The sequence below is a fragment of the Mandrillus leucophaeus genome, unplaced genomic scaffold, assembly GCF_000951045.1.
Source record: "Mandrillus leucophaeus isolate KB7577 unplaced genomic scaffold, Mleu.le_1.0 Scaffold1486, whole genome shotgun sequence".
NCBI classification, from domain to species: domain Eukaryota; kingdom Metazoa; phylum Chordata; class Mammalia; order Primates; family Cercopithecidae; genus Mandrillus; species Mandrillus leucophaeus.
The window spans coordinates 430,662-449,797 of NW_012101461.1; the positions used below are offsets into that span (position 1 = coordinate 430,662).

Sequence of the window (19,136 nt, forward strand, 5' to 3'; positions counted from 1 at the left end):
CCTGTACTTCTGATTTGTTAATCAGATACTAAGTACTTATTGTTATTCTAGGTCAGGTGGATTGGAAGAATTTTAAAAAATGCATTCTTTCAAAATGCTTATAATTTAGAAGGCCAAATAAGATGTACAGAATAACTCTTTTACTGGTAAAATTTGACAGTCATTTCTTTTAAAATTGATTCTATTTTTATATTTACTTACTTTCATTTTTATTTTGAGACAGTCTTTGTTCTATCATTCAGGCCTGGAGTATAGTGATGTGATCACAGGTCATTGCAGCCTCAACCTCCCGGACTTAAGCAATCCTCCCACTTGAGCCTTCCGAGTAGCAAGGGCCACCATACCTGGCTAATTTTTTAGTTTTTTTGTGGAGATGAGGTCTCTCTATATTGCGTAGGCTGGTCTTGAACTCCTGGGCCTAAGTGATTTTCCCCGGCTCAGCCTCCCAAAGTGCTGGGATTACAGGCATGAGCCACCATGCCTCACCTGTTTTTTATTGGATACAAGGTATTTGTCACCCAGGCTGGAATGCAGTGGTATGGTCATAGTTCACTGCAACCTCAAACTCCTGAGCACAAGGGATCCTCCCAACTCAGCCTTTCAAGTAGCTAGGACTACAGGTGCACGCCACCATGTCTGGCTGATTTTTTAAACTTTTTGGAGAGACAAGGTGTTGCTCTGTTGCTTAGGCTGGTCTTGAACTCCTGACCTCAAGCAGTCCTCCAGCCTCAGACTCCCAAAGTATTGGGACTACAAGCATGAGCCCTATGCCCAGCCATAACACCCATTTCGGTGTAAAATTATTAGTAAATTGGAATTAGAAGGAAACTTACTCTGATTTAAAATGAAAAGAATATCTTCATGAAATGTACAACAGATATATTAATAAATGTCATGCGTTCAGTAGAAGGTCTGATTGAAAAAAGATAAAGGACAATTGATAGAGACATAAAACTTCAGTATCTTTTTAATAACATTTCTGAATAATTGAACATATCCTTTGAATTTGCATATACTTAGTTTTTCCATAAGGGCATATAGTAAGTATTATACTCTGAGATTCTGATACCAATTCCCAGTTCTTCCTCATTAAGAAACATTAAAGGCCCTTTATTTATTTCAATTTTTTTTCAATTTTTTTTATTATTATACTTCAAGTTCTGGGGTACATTGCAGAATGTGCAGGTTTGTTACATAGGTGTACGTGTGCCATGGTGGTTTACTGCACCCATCAACCCGTCATCTACATTAGGTATTTCTCCTAATGCTATTCCTCCCCCAGCCCCCTACCCCCAGCAGGCTCTGGTGTGTGATGTTCCCCTCCCTGTGTCCATGTGTTCTCATTATTCAACTCCCACTTATGAGTGAGAACATGTGGTGTTTGGTTTTCTGTTCCTGTGTTAGTTTGCTGAGAATGATGGTTTCCAGGTTCATCCATGTCCCTGCAAAAGACATGAACTCATCCTTTTTGATGGCTGCATAGTATTCCATGGTATATGTGTGCCACATTTTCTTTATCCAGTCTATCATTGATGGGCATTTGGGTTGGTTCCAAGTCTTTGCTTTTGTGAATAGTGCCTCAGTAAACATATGTGTGCATATGTCTTTATAGTAGTATGAGTTATAATCCTTTGGGTATATACTCAGTAATGGGATTGCTGGGTCAATTGGTATTTCTGGTTCTGGATCCTTGAGGAATCACCACACTGTCTTCCACAATGGTTGAACTAATTTACACTCCCACCAAGAGTGTAAAAGCATTTCTGTTTCTCCACATCCTCTCCAGCATCTGTTGTGTCCTGACTTTTTAATGATTACCATTCTAACTGGGGTGAGATGGTATCTGTCTCATTGTGGTTTTGACTTGCATTTCTCTAATGACTAGTGATGATGAGCTTTTTTTTCATGTTTGTTGACTGCATAAATATCTTCTTTTGAGAAGTGTCTGTTCATATGCTTTGCCCACTTTTTAATGGGGTTGTTTTTTGCTTGTAAATTTGGTTAATTTTTTCGTAAATTCTGGATATTAGCCCTTTGTCAGATGGATAGATTGCAAAAATTTTCTCCTGTACTGTAGGTTGCCTATTCACTCTGATGATAGTTTCTTTTGCTATGCAGAAGCTCTTTAGTTTAATTAGATCCCATTTGTCTATTTTGGCTTTTGTTGCCATTGCTTTTGGTGTTTGTCGTCATGAAGTCTTTGCCCATGCCTATGTCCTGAATGGTATTGTCTAGGTTTTCTTCTAGAGTTTTTATGGTTTTAGGTCTTACATTTAAATCTTTAATCCGTCTTGAGTTAATTTTTGTATAAGGTGTAAGGAAGGGGTCCAGTTTCAGTTTTCTGCATAAGGCTAGCCAGTTTTCCCAACACCATTTATTAAATAGGGAATTTTTCCCCCATTGCTTGTTTTTCTCAGGTTTGTCAAAGATAAGATGGTTGTAGATGTGTGGTGTTATTTCTGAGGCCTCGGTTCTGTTCCATTCCATTGATCTATGTATCTGTTTTGGTAGCAGTACCATGCTGTTTTGGTTACTGTAGCCTTGTGGTATAGTTTGAAGTCAGGTAGCATGATGCCTCCAGCTTTGTTCTTTTTGCTTAGGATTGTCTTGGCTATTCAGGGTCTTTTTTGACTTCATTTGAAATTTAAAGTAGTTTTCTCTAATTCTGTGAAGAAATGCAATGGAAGCTTGATGGGGATAGCATTGAATCTATAAATTACTGTGGGCAATATTGCCATTTTCATGATATTGATTCTTCCTATCCATGAGCATGGAATGTTTTTCCATTTCTTTGTGTCCTCTTTTATTTCCTTGAGCAGTGGTTTGTAGTTCTCCTTGAAGAGGTCTCCTTCACATCCCTTGTATGTTGTATTCCTGGGTATTTAATTCTCTTTGCAGCAATTGTGAATGGGAGTTCACTTAGGATTTGGCTCTCTGTTTGTCTATTATCGGTGTATAGGAATGCTTGTGATTTTTGTAAATTGATTTTTTTTCTCCTGAGACTTTGCTGAAGTTGCTTCTCAGCTTAAGGAGATTTTGAAAAGCCCTTTATTTATCAAGACAGTTTTTGTTTCGATTCCTGTTCTTATTTTATCAGAATTCCGCTGATCGTCTGTTGTGTGATTTTCCTGCCCTTCTGGGATGTCACAACTTTCTTGCATCAGGGCCTCTGTTACTACCTTCTTTTGACATACCTTCTTTTCTTTTTCAAGACTTTCTGTAGCTTCTTTTTAGCTAGCCATTTACCTTCCTCTTTTACCAACTCTTAATTTCCTCCCACTGTTTTTTGAGTATGTGCCTGTCACATCTCAAGCATTTGAAGGAATCAATAATTGTGATTGCAATGTGAAATAAAAGGAAACCTTCAATCTTACTCCCTTGTCCTTCATGCATTTCTCAGACACTGCAATCTGCCTTTTCCCTCGCTACTATAAAAAGAAAATCAGGTAAGGCTTACCAATCATGACATAATCGCTCAGTCCAATGTAAATTTTTCAGTCCTTACCTTCCTTGATCTGTCAGTAGCATTTGGCAGTATTTACCATTGATTTAAAAAGTGTTCTCTCGTTGACTTTGTGATAATTTTATATATGATGAAAACAAGGAAATTATCAAAGTCTAGTTTCATGAATTACACACTTTATTGCCATACAAAGATAATTTTTTCCCCTTAGGTTCACAATGCTTAAAGAGAGGAAGAACAACCTGAACAAATCTCACAGGGAATATACTCAATAGATGAGGTACATTAACTATATAATGAGTGAGTTCCAAATTATTAAAAGTCTAGTCCAATTAGGATGAAAGCAGGAGAGGATTGAGCTGTACCTTTTTACGATTAGTTTCTTGGGCTTGACCAACATAGGAGAGATCCTTGAAGACACCTGAAGTTCCTGGATGCAAGAAGGTAGTGTTAGTGTTGTCATGATGAGACTTCAGAGCTCCAAGGCCTATAGAGGCCTGAACTCTGCTTTTGGAGAAGTAGCTGACAGAGTGCAGCCTGTCACAGACTAAGTGTTCAGAGTGTCAAATTGTTATGTTTATATGCATTTTGAAGTCCACTAGTTGAGGTCAATTACTCGCATGGGTTCTGAGAAAGTGTAATGTAACATTCCAAAGAGAAGGAGTTCACCCCAAGCACTCACATATGGAATTTGTATTAGCGTTCTCCAGAGGGACAGAGCTAATAGGATATATGTATATGTGAAAGGAAGTTTGTTAGGGAGAATTGGCTCACATGATCACAAGGTGAAGTCTCACAATAGGCTGTCTGCATGCTGAGGAAGAAAGAAGCCAGTAGTGGCTCAGTACAAGTTTGAAAGCCTCAAAACCAGAAAAGCTGACCATGCTGCCTTCAGTCTGTGGCCAAAGGCCCAAGAGCCCCCTGGCAAACCACTGGCCTAAGTCCAAGTGTCCAAATGCCAAAGAACTTGGATTCTGATGTCCAAGGGCAGGAGGAGCAGGAGGAAGCATCCAACATGGGGTAAAAGAAGGAAGCCAGAAAACCCAGCAAGCAAAGTTATCCGACTTTCTTCTGCTGCTTTGTTTTTGCCAGGCTGGCAGCCGATTGGATGATGCCAGCCCACATTGAGGGTGGGTCTTCCTCTCCCAGTCCACAGACTCAAATGTCAGTCTCCTCTGGCAACACCCTGACAGACACACCCAGAAACAATACTTTACCAGCCAACTAGGCATCCCTCAATCCAATCAAGTTGACACCTAATATTAACCATCATAGGGCCTGATAAGACTTCGCATTCTCCTAGGGAGTGGGAGTAGTTGCATTTTCTTACATACAGGATCTGATAGTTCTCATATCCCCTCCAGTATGGAGTCTCTATCGCCCAGCATCGAGTGCAGTGGCGCAATCTGGGCTCACTGCAACCTCTGCTTCCTGGGTTCAAGCAGTTCTCTGGCCTCAGTAGGTGGGATTATAGGCGTTTGCCGGTACACCCGGCTAATTTTTGTGTTTTTGGTAGAGACGGAGTTTCACCATGTCAGCCAGGCTGGTCTTGAACTCCTGACCTCAAATGATCCACCCACCTTGGCCTTCCCGAGTGTTGGGATTACAGGTGTGAGCCACCTCACCTGGCCATATTCTTGCAGGGAGGGGGAATACATCATTTTAAAGCTGTGTGACAGATTCTCTTTTTGTACTGTCTTGCTCAGTCTCTTAATCTGGCTCCTCTTGCCTCCTCTTCTCCCAGCCCTCTTACATGTTAGTAGTATTCCCTAGTGTTCTGATTTGGGTCTACCCCTTCCAAGTTCTGTTCTTGGTTCCTAAAATGTTCTTGATTTCATCCCCTTCTCCCTTTATTTTTGACTTTTGATTGAGAACTTAATCTCTTACTAACATTAGCCTTTGCTGGTCCTTTTGCCTTCAGTTTTTTGTTGTTGTTGTTGTTTTTCCTGTCTTTAATTTATCCTGTTTATTAAGAAAGTGATCCTTTCTAGTAATTAGAATTTAATTTGTCAATTAGATTGTGTCACTTTTCTATTTTATGGCTCCCTGTGACCTACAGAATGAAATCCAAATGACAGCATCTGCAAACTCTTATTTCCCACTACTTCACACCTCCTACATCAGCCCTAGCAGAGTCATTTTGTGCCAACATACTCCATGATGTTTCATGTCTGTGTACTTAGAAGCTTATTCCTTCTACCTGGAATGCCTTTACAGATTTCTTTCCCTGCATCCCTTTACAGATTTCTCTTATTCCTTATGGATGTGTCTTAAGTGCTGTTTCCTCCTCAGATAGTTAATGAAGCTGCTTTGATAAAAAGAAAAGCAGGTCTGAATAATAAGATCAGGGTATACGTGTTTTGAAATATGACAAATGGTTAGTAAATGTTTAGTGCTCAGGCCATGATACAGACTTCTGAAGATTATAAGACTTCACTTGTCATTGATTGTTTAATGTTGAGATGGTGGCAAACAAAAGTAGGTATATGCATTATAAAACCAAACAGAGTATACATAATGACTTTGAGGAGTTTTTCTTTTTTTCTTTTTTCCCCATTATATGCACACTTGGGATTTATTTTAGTTATTTACTTACCATATAAAGCTTTGAATATTTCTTTGCAACAGGGGTGAGTAGTCTAGAAATTAAAATACCTTTTAACAGAGAGACTTACATATCCATAACCTCCAAATGTAAAAGAAATAGTATAGTTACAGAATTTATTATTTTTTGGGGTGTACTTATATTTTGGGGGGATGCAAATGACCAATGGGCTGTTTTCTGCCTTTGCTTCTCATCCATTTAGAATCCACTGTTATATATTAATTTATCACTTTTCCCCCTGTAAAAATGGTTGCCTACACAAATGAGATTTCGTGAGGTTTTATGGATAATGCTTCTTTAGTGTAGAATCATTTAATTTATTTAAGTATATGAATAAAAACTAATTGAGAAATATAGTTACCATCTCTGCTTGACAATGGTGAGAAGAGCTAAGTTGGTATGTTTTTAAAATGCAGAATGATTCTTGATTTCTCAGTCTTTTCCACTACAGAATAAATTTAGTAGGAAGAAGAGATTAGGATACCATCTATAGGTGATTTTATATCAACATAAAATATGCAAGGCGATTTAGACTAGTGGTTCTCAAAGTTTTCAATCTTAGGACCTCTACACACTTAAAATTTTTTTGAAGACCTCTACGAGCTTTTGTCTTTGTGAATTAATTGGCAGTATTTATCATATTAGAAGTCAAAATTCAAACATTTAAGTGTGTATATATATATATATTTAAAATAAACTCATTACATTAACATAAATACCATAAATAGAATAACTATTTTTCAAAACAAAAAACAATTTAGTGAGAAGAATGGCATTATTTTACACTTCTGCAAATTTCTTTAATGTCTGGTTTAATAGAATACAGCGGGATTCCCGTATCTGCTTCTGCATTACATCTTTTGTGATGGATTGTTTCATTTCAAGTATACGAAAAAAAGTTTCACACATGCATGCTGGAAAAGAGGAGTATTTTGCCTTTTCAGATAATTGTGGATATTCTTTTTTGATACTAGACCAAAACTCAACAAGTGATAGTTTCTTAAAGGTTAGTTGCTGTGAATAATCTGAACATATCAATTAACTTTTTACTGCATTACATTAAGATCTACTGGTTTATCTTGCAGATTGAATGATTTTTTTACCTGTATGTGATTTGGTAATTTTAGCTTATTACTTATTTGGAAAATAATTGATTCATTGAGTTGCATAGATCTTCCAAATGTTGACACATCTCATTATAAGATAGCTAAAGATCACATGTGTTGATATCACTACCAGTGTCATCAGAAAAACTTACAGTACTATATTGAGAAGCTGTTAAGCTCACAGAATCACATACAACTTTTCTCATGTTCTAATTTTAGGGTGAAAACTTGAATTTTATCATTGGCAACAAATACTGTCAGTTATTTTCACTGAAATGACAAGTTATCTTTTTTATAGTTGGGAAAATGTCTGCCAAATACCCAAGTCTGATAACTCTAGTTTGATAACTCTAGTTTGTATATTAGTCATTTTTTTTTTCAAGTAAAAATGGTGTTGCATTAAAAATGTGCAAATTCAACTCAAAAGTCAGTTACCTAAGTGTTTTTCCTGAGACAACCATTGTACTTTGGATATGCAGTAGACATGCTTTATATGTACTGCCTATTTCCTCCCACAGAATACTAGAGCATGTATTTCAGGGTAGAGATTTAATAAAATTAATAGTTTTAATGGTTTCACAAAGGACATTCTTTAGTGGCTTTTTACTGTTATTGTGTGATGGTGAAGAATAAAACTGTTATACTAGTGTGATTTGCTACGACTGCCTTGACTTAAGGTAACAGTAGCTTCACCCTCCACTGCTTTTGAACCATTGGTGCAAACGTTAACATAGTCAAAAAGGCAAGTAACATATCAGTGTAATTATGAAAGTAATTTTGGGCCTCTGAAACCTCCCATGGATTCATCAACCACTTTAAGAACCTCTGATGTAGACTTTGAAAAGAAGAAAGTCCTCTAATTTCGTGACTTCATTTCTCAATACCCGATATACTTTTTTAGATAGAAGACCATTTTTGAAAATCTTTATCATTTTTAATCATTCTGGTTTCATATAGTAAGAATAGCTAGCATCCTATTGAATATTTGTTATATGCCAGGTATAGGCACTATTATGACTTACATTTTACAGATGAGGAAATAAAGGCACCGTGTTTGGTGCTTAAAGCCACACACCAGAGCCCAGCTTTTTTTTTTTTTTTTAACTATTATGCTTCATGTGCAAGTGACTTTACTTGTTTAGTCTTTGCTACATTGTTTATTCTTTTCTATCCTTGTATCAGGTAAGAAATTATATTCTTGTTCTTTTTTTTTTTTTTTTTTTTTTAAGAGATAGGGTCTCACTCTGTTGCCCAGGCTGGAGTGCAGTGGCGTGCTCCTCACTGCAGCCTTGAACTCCTGGGCTCTAGTGATCACCAGCCTCTTGAAGAGCTGGATAGTTAGTGATATTTTTTGGGGAAGCCAAAACCAAAGTGCAGTGTGCTTTTTAAATAGAGATCTTTAGGTTGAAAATTTGTTTTTTACATATATTATTTCCTTTAGTCTTTAAAACAATCCTATGTAGAATACAGAATGGCTGATATTCCCATTTCGTAAATGATAGATCTGACACTAAAGTTTGTGACTTATTAAAGGTTGCAAAGGTACTCAGAGATAGAGCCTGGACTGGAACCTCTACATCTTGTAATTCAAATTAAGAATTCTTTTTGATATACTGTGCTGCTTGACCTTGGTATTTAAAAATATCAAGGTCACGGCTGTTGAGTACTTTTTTGTTAGAGCCCCTTTGTTACTGTTGCTATAATGAATTTAGCTGAAACAAAAACCTTGTCTTTAATACTTTTTCTACTTAGAATTTCTAGTTAGAATATAGTATTTCTTGGGAAGTGAAATCTTGGTCAAATTTTAAAATGTTACCATGTTCAACTGAAAATAGATTGTAAAGCACACATAATTATTTTATAGTTACTGATTACATACTAAATTTCCCTGTAAGTCCAAAGCCCATATTTTTCCTGACATAAGTTGTGTTACTTTATGTTGTAGTCTGTTATGCAGAATTAAGCCAATAAGATAATTTTCAGATGTTTTTCACCCCTAGAACATTTTTTACATTTAAATATATTTATTGCTTGTGAGATTTGGGTTTTCTTTTGTGTTTATATTTTTATGTCAAGAAACAAAGGCCTTTGATATAATGTGTAAGCCTGTTAGCAATTATAACCATTAAAAACACTAACATCTATCAGTGCTAATAGGAAACTTTGCTTTATAAAAAAGCAGGTCACAGGAACTGACCTCTATTTTTCAAGTGATTGTAATTTACCATAACCTCCTTTGGTGTTGACGAAAGTGATCTGTAGCCATCTAGCAGGTGTAGACTTCAATATGATCTAGGTTTTAGACACTGTATATAAAAAGAACAGCAAGAAAGTGTGGTGCATGGAGTTGATTTAGAGGATAGAATTAGCAATTCATATGTGTTTTACAGAGAAATTCATTATCATAATTTCTGATTTTTCTTTCCTTCTTTTAAGGCTTCTCATTTCTTTTGGGGATTGTGGGCTTTGATTCAAGCCAAATACTCCACTATTGAGTTTGATTTCCTTGGGTGAGTTAAATTTTATTATATGGATTACATTGCTCTCTGCTTTTGTTTGGATTAACATTTAGAATTCACAGGGAATATTGTAGTTATTTGCAATCAATAATTAAAGTTGCATACATTTAGTAATTGGTCTGTGAAGAAATTGCTATAAGCTGTTAAGTGCTCACAGGATTAGAAAAGTGTCCAGTAGGTGGTGCAGTAAACTAAAAATATGTCCTTTGAAAATCTTAAACTTTAAAAAAACCAGCTTAGAGAGGACTGAGTGGAAATAAGGGGAGGACCAAGTTTTTCAGCTTTGACTAATTTTTTTGTTGTTCTCTTTTTCTCACTAGGTATGCAATTGTTCGTTTTAACCAGTACTTTAAAATGAAGCCTGAGGTTACTGCATTAAAAGTGCCTGAGTAAAGAAGAGATTTAATTATTCTCCAGTAGCTGAGCAATGCTTGTGAATCTTTTCTTAAGAAATCCCAAAAAGCCAATATTAGTTAAAATTCTGTTATTTAATTTGGTTATCTTGCTTTATAAATTATGCCTCTAAACAATCAATCTATTTTTTAAATAGACTGAATGATGTCAAGAAATATACCTACTGCTCTCAGTATGTGGTGGATTAGAAATGTGTTAAATCTGCAAAAGGTATAAAGATGTCAGTTTAAGCATTTCTTTGATAATTTAACCTATGTTGTATGTGAATTATTTATTATAAACTTAACAGGATTCTGTGACTGTTTTTCTCTGTTTCATGTTTGTTGAGTGTAAGCAATGAAAATGTCCCAGATAAATTGTTTTCAGTTTTACTTTAATATTAATTTCAGTAAACATTCTAGTTGTTCAACGTAACCTTTTTATCTTGATGCATTGTAAGTAAAATGAATCATTTTCTCTTGAAATGCCAGTCATTGACTGATGTAGATAGTTTAGGATTTTCATATAAAAATATCTGTTTAGGAAGGTGAAATACATTCACTGTCTCTGTTGGTGGTACATCTTGTTGAATTCAATATTAGAAAGTATTTCTTTTTGGGGTAATATAACTTAGAATTAAATCCCCATTTCTCTATGTAGTCTGGCAGTATAAATATAAATATTTACCATATAATCTTGGAATAAGTATGAGTTAATGTTACCAAAATCTGTATTAAATAATGTTTTCAAATGCTAAATATGATCAAGTTACTATTTTCAGTTTTGAAAATTTTACAGTATCAAATTCTTTCTAACCAAAAATTTTCTTTTACTTTTAGAGATGCTTTATGTTTTTGATTATTAGTCAGTAGTATTGCTAATTTTTAAAACAAACATACAAAGTTTATCATATGTGGAAATAAGAAAATATTGTTTAGGTTAATTATTTTTTACCTATCCAGAGTCATTCCTTGCATTTCAGTTTCATGTTTTAGTTTCATGTTTCATTCCTTACATTTTAGTTTCATGTTTTAGTCTGGTTCTGTGTTTTTAGAGTGATAGCAAATGATTACTTGATACATGTAAGTTCAGCGTTATATGTTGAGGCAGTTATATAATTAAATAAGGAACACTTAGGGCATTGATCCTGTACACTTAAAATCTGACAGATGACAAAATGTGAATTAAGCAGAAATAGTCATGGCAGGAGGGTTTTTGTTTATTTCTCTTGTTTTTGTTTAACTGTATTTTTAATTTAGTTTGGTGGTAAGAAGGAGGTAATTATTATATGGAAAGAAGTTAGATCTTTCAGATAGATAAATAGGCTTCAGGTTTTGAAGTCTGCTGTTGTAGTTGGGCAGTCATGGTTAACTTTACTTAGAAAATTAGTCTGACAAGCTTTGCACTTCGGTCACATAAGTGCCCATGTACAAAGTTGGCTTACTGGATCTGCATATTCAAAATATGCAACTACAAATTTATCCTCTGAGAAATCTTCTGAGGAGTCTGATGTATTCCAAATGACTTAATATTCTCAGACAAATGCTTTAAAATACTTGGATTATCTCAAGATTTTTAAAGCTAATAAAGTAAATAGAAACACAGGCCATTTTAAATGGTAAATTCTAGTTACATAAATAGAATCTTAAAATATGTTTGTATCTATAACAGTGTTAGACCAGATTTGGTTTCTACCTCCCCAATGTTATAAATGTTCACTTTTGTTTTTACAAACCATATTACTGTAAGATCAATAGAACTTTGCCTAGTTGATTAAGTGAATGGAACCAATTAAACAACTAGTAGCTTTTTATAATGTTAGTGTGAACTTGAAAAATTGTTTTTGGTGGAATTTTTGTCTATGGTTGGAACATTTTCATAAAACAGATAAAGAATGTGTAATACTCTTGTTTTTTTTTTTTTTTTTTTTTTTTTTTTTTTTTTTTTTTTTTTTGCTTTCTGCCTTCTAAAGTGCAACAGTATATATCTTGTAGAACTGTGGGAGGAGAGAAGATAATTTTTCTACCTTACTCCATATTCTTACTTCAAACTATTTTGAATAGAGATTCACTGAGCCATTGCTGATAGACTGTGCATAGCTACTAGCTGTCACACTATTATAAGTTTTTTGGAGAGATTCATAGGGAAGTGAATGTAACCAGGAATAAAGTCTCTCACTTTAGTTCTGGGAATATACAGTGGATCTTGGGAACAAAATAAGATACTTAATCTATTTTCCCCACTCTGGCTAGATTTTGGGTGTTGTGATGCTCCTACTTCCTGTGTAGGTTTTTGGGATCGTGGTGCAGGCTAGTAATAGGGTTCAGAATTGCTTCTCTTTTATATCAACCGCTTAAGGGATTCTAAAGAAGGGTAAATCTCAAAGTGCTCTAAAATCATCCCTCTAAAATTTGTCCTGTGGTGTGCTGAGATGTCTGTTGCCTTTTTATGTTAAGCTAAGGAACTTGAATGCCTTACCTAATAACTCAACTAGTAGTAAGCTCATTTTGTAAATATGAAAATGGCTGTAAGAAGTGGCATTCATGTATATTCAATGTTAGTCAATAGACCATAGTGGCCTGGATGCTTTAACAAGCAAAATTCCACAAATTTTTTCATTATTTCCCCTTCATACTTGTATGATCTCACCTGACCAGTGATTTCTTTTCCTCCTAACCCCATGCTACCACCATATTCTGGAAATCAAAAGAGATGTGGTAGTACATCATACAGTACACATGATCATCTGAGATCAACATGAGCACAAAACTCATCAAGTAGGTCTGCCTGGAATGTATATAAAATAATGTAAATAAAAATTTGTAAATTAGTGTGAATTGTATCTTGCATTGTGTATTGTTTTGCATTCTCTTCCCTTTTGTAGAAATTTTTCTGTAAGGAAATGATTCAGCTTGTTGGTTTTAGACTAAAAATAGCCAACAGTTGTGGCTGCACAGTGAGATCACAGGAACTGGAAATAGGGTTTGTCGGCTTTGGTTAATGTCAGTACTTATTTATTTAGCCTCTCAATGCTTAATAAGACTTTTCTTTATTTTTTAGTTAGCCGTTAGGTTTTGTGAGGTTAGATTCCTGGAAGCAGTGAATTTGTACACTGTTATATGAATAGAGCTCCATTCTTTGACTCATGATTCCAAGCTAAAGGAAATTAAAAATGTAATTTAATAATTTCCTATTTTTAGGGTTGTTAATTTTTTTACTACAAAAAAACCTTAAAATTTTATATATCCCAATGTGAATCTAAGTTCCATATATACAGAAACAAGACAAATAATAAGTCTTTACTTCAACTTAAGCATATCTCAAATGACTTCTTTAAATTTAAAGTTGATCCTGATAGGATCATAAAAGACAGAAAAGACATAAGTAATCTTGTAATGACAACTGTTTCCATTTTTGCCAAACTAAAAATATTTAACTTCATAAATATATGTTACTACAGCTTCCAGATTTAAAGAAAAAAGTTTCCCCCAGACACTCTCAATTAAAAGTTAGAACCCTCCACTTTTAAAATTATATAGTTATTTCTTTTTTACATTACACAGAAGCCTTCTGTACCATTTTACGAATTCCTGTCTTCATAATATAAGTGAAAATACTGTCATTTCGATTTTCTGCTTTAAATTGCTTTTAATAAACATTCCAAAGTGATACAGACTTAAGCTTTTAATCAATCAGTCATTCAGTTGATAGACAAAGTTACGATGCTTTATGCTAGCAAACTTGTTGACAGCAACTTGTGCTACTTTATGCAGAAAACAAATGCTAGTAATTATTATGCACAGAGGAAAAATAATTTTAAGTATGTGATAAAGCAGCTTCATTTTTCAAAATTGATTTGCTCTGCTTTTTCTTTAGTCCATTAGATTCCAGAATATCCTTTTACTGGGAATTTAGTTACATATTAAGATAACCTGTTATCAGTTTGTTTTGAAAAGAAGACATTGTTAGTTTTATTGAACCACCTTATTTTAAAATTTTTAACTTTTATATATCACTTGTGTGATTCCAGTGTCATGTCTTGGGTTTGATGTCGTTGGACAGAAAAGTGTATCAATTATTTTAAATGAATTTTTCCCCATGTTTGAGGCTTAGTCTGTAAATGTGTTGCTGTAACAGAAAATACTTGGGTATGCATTACTTGAATACTTGAAGACTGAAATTAATAAGATGTATTACATAGTGAATTAGATTTTTCTGAACAGTTTTTTACACTGAAAATCTTCATTTCTGGATTACAATTTGAAATGGAATGAAGACCTGAATTATTTGGATAGGAAAAAATTACGATAGTGCTTATGGGAACTGTAAACTCTTTTGTGTTTGACGCATCAAACTTCAAGTTTTTTGTAGGTTTCTCTCCTGAAATTTTCTTTCTCTTCTATACTTTATGCACTTACTATACTACTGATGTAATAAAAGGGCAGGGTTAAAAATATTGTATCTGTATTCATTGTGAATCCTATAGCTTTTCTAGTTATCAAAAAATTTCTTTCTAAAATACTCTTAATCCCATTGTTTTGGTTTACATCTTACCAATTTGTGGTATTTCAAATGCCATTAATCATTTTAGTACAACACCTGTGTTTATAAAAATTTGAAAACATTACATATTGTATTTGAAACTAATTAGTGAATGGTAAGAAAAAAACTGGCCGACAGAATTATAGGTGATGCATTAGTTAAGTTTCAAAACTCATAATAAAGGAACCTTCAGAGATAAGTTGAAACCCAGTGGTATCCCTGGATACCACTGGGGACTGGAAAAGACCCCAAAAAGGCAGTGGAGAAGATTAGTGTTTACTTGCTGTGGTTGTGGTGTGCTGCTACTTAATTACAGGTGGTGACACACTGAAATTCTTATTGTCCAATAATCTGAAGTAGTTTCCGGTATTTATCTGTACTAAATTGGCTATAAATTGAGTCTGCAAAGAGGAAACTTTTTGACTGTACTGTATTTAGGAGCCTTTGTACAGCTAGGTCAAATCTCCACGATATGAAGTATTTGAGTTTTAAAATATACTGTTATTAAAAGGAAAAAGACATGGCCATTTTTCCATGTGCTTAAATGATAATTTCCTTATTCAGTTTCAGAAGAAAAAGAATGAAATTGAGTAACTGTCATTGCATTAGCTGTATGTTGAATTGGGAAATTGTGGCATAAAGCTTAAATTCGTGTTTATCAAATGTGAAGCATAGTAGTATAATGCTGCTTTGTATATAATGTAAGTGCTACAAATAGTCTCAGCACTGACAATGTATTGATACCTCTTAAATGAATGCAACTTTTGATGTAGGTGTTTTGATATGCCTCAGAAAATATCTGAGTGTCTAAGAATTTGTTAATCTGTTTGGTAATGAAGATACTTCCTGTGGTTTTGTTTCATATTTTCATGTTTAAAATTTAAGTTTTACATTTTTACTACTGTTAATTTAAGTAAAATTTGTTCTGTGGTTAAAATGAGGTTGGCAGTGAAGAAAATTAAAAACAGCCTCATTCATGTAACTGGTTAAGTAAAAATACATTTTCACTATGTGTTCATAAACTTTTAATGAAGCTGTTTGTCTTTCAGTTCAAATATAAGTGATGTTTAGGCTTTATTTCTGTTAATAAGGCTTTTTACCATTGATTAAATGAAGGAATGTATCTTTTTGAAGAGATTTATATTCTGTAAATAAAAATTGGTTGTAACAATAAAGTTGAGTTCTAACTACAGTGTATTCATAAATTTTGTTACTTCAACTTATTTTTGAGGTTTTCCTTGTGAATATCTGCAAACAAGACTTTCCAAAGTTAGTATATAAGTGTATATGTGGAGTGATTCTTTAAATTCTAATTCTAAATTCTAGGTTTGTTTTTTTTTTTTTTTTTGGTTTGGTTTTAGTTTTATATACATTAAAAAGTATTGTGGGATCTGGCCACCAGCCCACAATGCAACAGGGCTCTTTCTTTGCTCTCAGGCAGATCAGCAGGTGGAGAAATAATAGACCCACACAACATAGTGAAAGCTGTTTCCAGGGGGTCACCACCTTCTGGTCCCACGGTGCCGCCAATGCACTGGATATACCAGCATTTATTATTAAGTTTAGTGAGAGCGGGGGTAGATTAGTGAGGGATTTAGGGTCATTTGATTATTAGGTGAGATGGTCACATGGGGATGAAGTAATTCTTTAACATAACATCTGTATGCAGAAGTACAATATACAGAGATAAGAATTTATAATATAGTGTGTGCATCAGTAATTTCTAACAGAGCCTTAAACAGAAACACGGTCTTTTCATAACCTACGATTAGCAAGATATTAATCAGCAGTAACAGTTGCAGCAAAAACTGGTTACAAACAATCCATAGAAACAGGACGTGAAGCTAGACAACCGGTTAGACCAGAAATTCTCAGAAGGGAGTATGCCTTAAGCCTAAAGAGGCCTAGAAGAGCCAAGGCAAGATGAGGGCATTTATAGCCCCATCTTATCCATATGGACAGGCACACCTCATGCATCCGTTTATAGGCTCTCCACAAGGGTCACATTCCATTCCCAGAGCTATGAACATCTGCTTTTCTGGGATAGGAATCTTGGTGATGTGAAACCTCCCTGACTGTACGTGTCACAGGCTCTCTGCAGGGGGAAGCACATCATGCACTGTTGGCTCATTCTGGCAGTCCAAACTGGCATTGTCTTTACACAATCCTGCATGCAATTTTGTATTTACAACAATCAGGAGCATTTCTTCTTTTATTTTGTAGCAATAGTTTCAAGGGGTCTCCCTACAAAAAATTTTGAAAAAATGTTTACTTTTGGAAAAATTTGGTTGAGATGAGACTATGGAATATTACATAACTTATAAACATTCTGTTTACCTAGTTTAAAAATTCACTATTCTTCTAACTATTATGCTTTGTGTCTTCACTATTCTTTGGAACCAGAGTTGGGAAACATAGAGGAATAAAGACACTGAGACGTAGCATCTTATGGTCTAGGCAGGGATTATCCATTTAAACAACAAACTCTTAAAATTATCAGATTGTGTGATAGATGATCTCTGCCTTCAGGTGATGTTTATTTGCCATGAAGGTCAGTTGTCCGTAAACAAAAATAGTCATTAACTTGTGTTCATGTGTGGGGTTTTTTGTAGAATGTTTTCCAGTTTGGGTTTGAGAATTTCTGATGATTAGCTTGCAGTTATGTATCCCCAACTGGGGATAACATCAACAAGTTCCTCATCTCACATGTGATACCTTAACAAGGATACATCACTTACTAATTTTGATCACCTGGTTAAAGTATTGTTCTGTGTCTTCACTGTATATTTTCCCCTTGCAACAAATAGGCAATCTGTGGGAAAGTGCTTTAGATTGAGTTATTTTGCTCCCCTACAAACATCCCCTTTTTCCTTCCCTGATTTAGCAATACTTGATAATTCTCATCCAATCCAGTCTTTATTATGATGATTGTAAAATGGTGTTTTAAAAATATTGCTATGTTCTCCTTTTCTCAGCATTTTACTGAAAGGAATTGTCCTCTTATTTGCACCTATCTACCTACCTACCTACCTACCTATCAATCATCTATCATCTATTTGTATTTTAAGTGTAGACTCATAGATTTCTGTTTTATTCAGTGGATTATAATCTGCTATTAATACTATTATTTATTCATGTCATTGTTAAAATTGTCTGAGATTGGTCTTGAGGGAGCCCCTCAAATTTGATTCCTTTTGCTATGCTCCCAACATGTTTTGAGCGCTTACTTTCTGGCAAAAGAAGACATTCTAGATTCATCGTGTACCTTTTGTGCCTCAGCCCTGGAATCAGCCATTTCTCCAAAGAACCTAGAGATTCCATTTAGGAGGAATGGTGTTTAGAAACTAAGATCTGAGAACTTGGTGTGCTTATTGACTCCTGAGATATCACCGATTTATCCTAGGTTCTTTTGACTGGCAGAGCAAGAAAGCACACACACACACATTTATATATAAATCTCTTTTTTAGAGATTGTGAGTTCATACTGTTACCTCCAATTTCTACACTTGATCTTAGCCAAAAGGCCAAGTTATAGCTCCAGCTTCTAACTAGAATTTTTCCTTGCCTCTCTCATTCATATTTGTTTCTCCCTTTACCCACTATGATTATGTTTGTGTGTGTTTTTAAGAATTCCACAGAATTGATGTGCTTGTTTAGAATGTATCATGAGAGTTTATAAGATGTTAGTATACAAATTACTAGTTTTTGTAAACTTTGATCATTTGATTAAAGTGGTATCTGCTGGATTCCTCCCAATTCTCCCTCTCCTCCATCCCTCCTTTTTTCCACCTGTTTTCCCCTTTTAATTAATATCCTGTGTGGGAGTGGGGGAGGGATACTTTGAAACTATGCAAATCTTTTGCCATTAACTTTAGCATCCATTGGTGGGTTTTGTTTGCAACAATTACTGTGTTTGTCTAACACTGATTTTCCATTTCCCTCTTCTACATTTGAAAATTGGAATTTTGCTGAAATAAGGAGGGATACCTTTTTTACACTTATTTATTTAACTAGATCAGTAAGGACTCAGATACTTAATTCACTGGCCTATAATCCACTACAATAATTTTTTTGGCCAAGTTGTTGACCAAAAAATAATTTTGTTGCTCAAGTTTTTCATTTTGGCAATTGGGAACTTTTTCAGCTTGGCTTCTGTATCATTTCAACATGCCTACGATACAGGAATTAAGAAGAAATTACTGATGCAGATATTGAGGGTACTGAAGTCCTCAGTATGGTTTTCCTTTTTACTTGGTGGCTCACACATGTAATCTTAGTACTTTGGGAGGCCAAGGCGGGCGGATTGCCTGAGCTCAGGAGTTTGAGACCAGCCTGGGCAACACGGTGAAATCCTGTGTCTACTAAAATACAAAAAAATTAGCCAGTCATGGCAGTGTGTATCTGTAGTTCCAGCTACTCGGGAGGCTGAGGCAGGAGAATTGCTTGAATCCCAGAGGTGGAAGTTGCAGTGAGCTGAGATCGGGCCACTGCTCTCCAGCCTGGGCAAC

At 34.9% G+C, this 19,136-nt stretch overlaps 1 protein-coding gene across 1 annotated transcript in view; it reads left to right on the forward strand.

Annotated features, from left to right (window-relative positions):
* ETNK1 (ethanolamine kinase 1) overlaps window positions 1–15,820 on the forward strand; it is a 63,499-nt gene extending 47,679 nt beyond the window's left edge. The window contains exons 7-8 of the mRNA XM_011974764.1: window positions 9,611–9,684; window positions 10,014–15,820. Coding sequence (XP_011830154.1) covers window positions 9,611–9,684; window positions 10,014–10,086 — 147 coding nt within the window. The 3' untranslated portion in view covers window positions 10,087–15,820. The remainder of the gene's footprint in view (window positions 1–9,610; window positions 9,685–10,013) is intronic.
* Window positions 15,821–19,136: the final 3,316 nt, after the last annotated feature.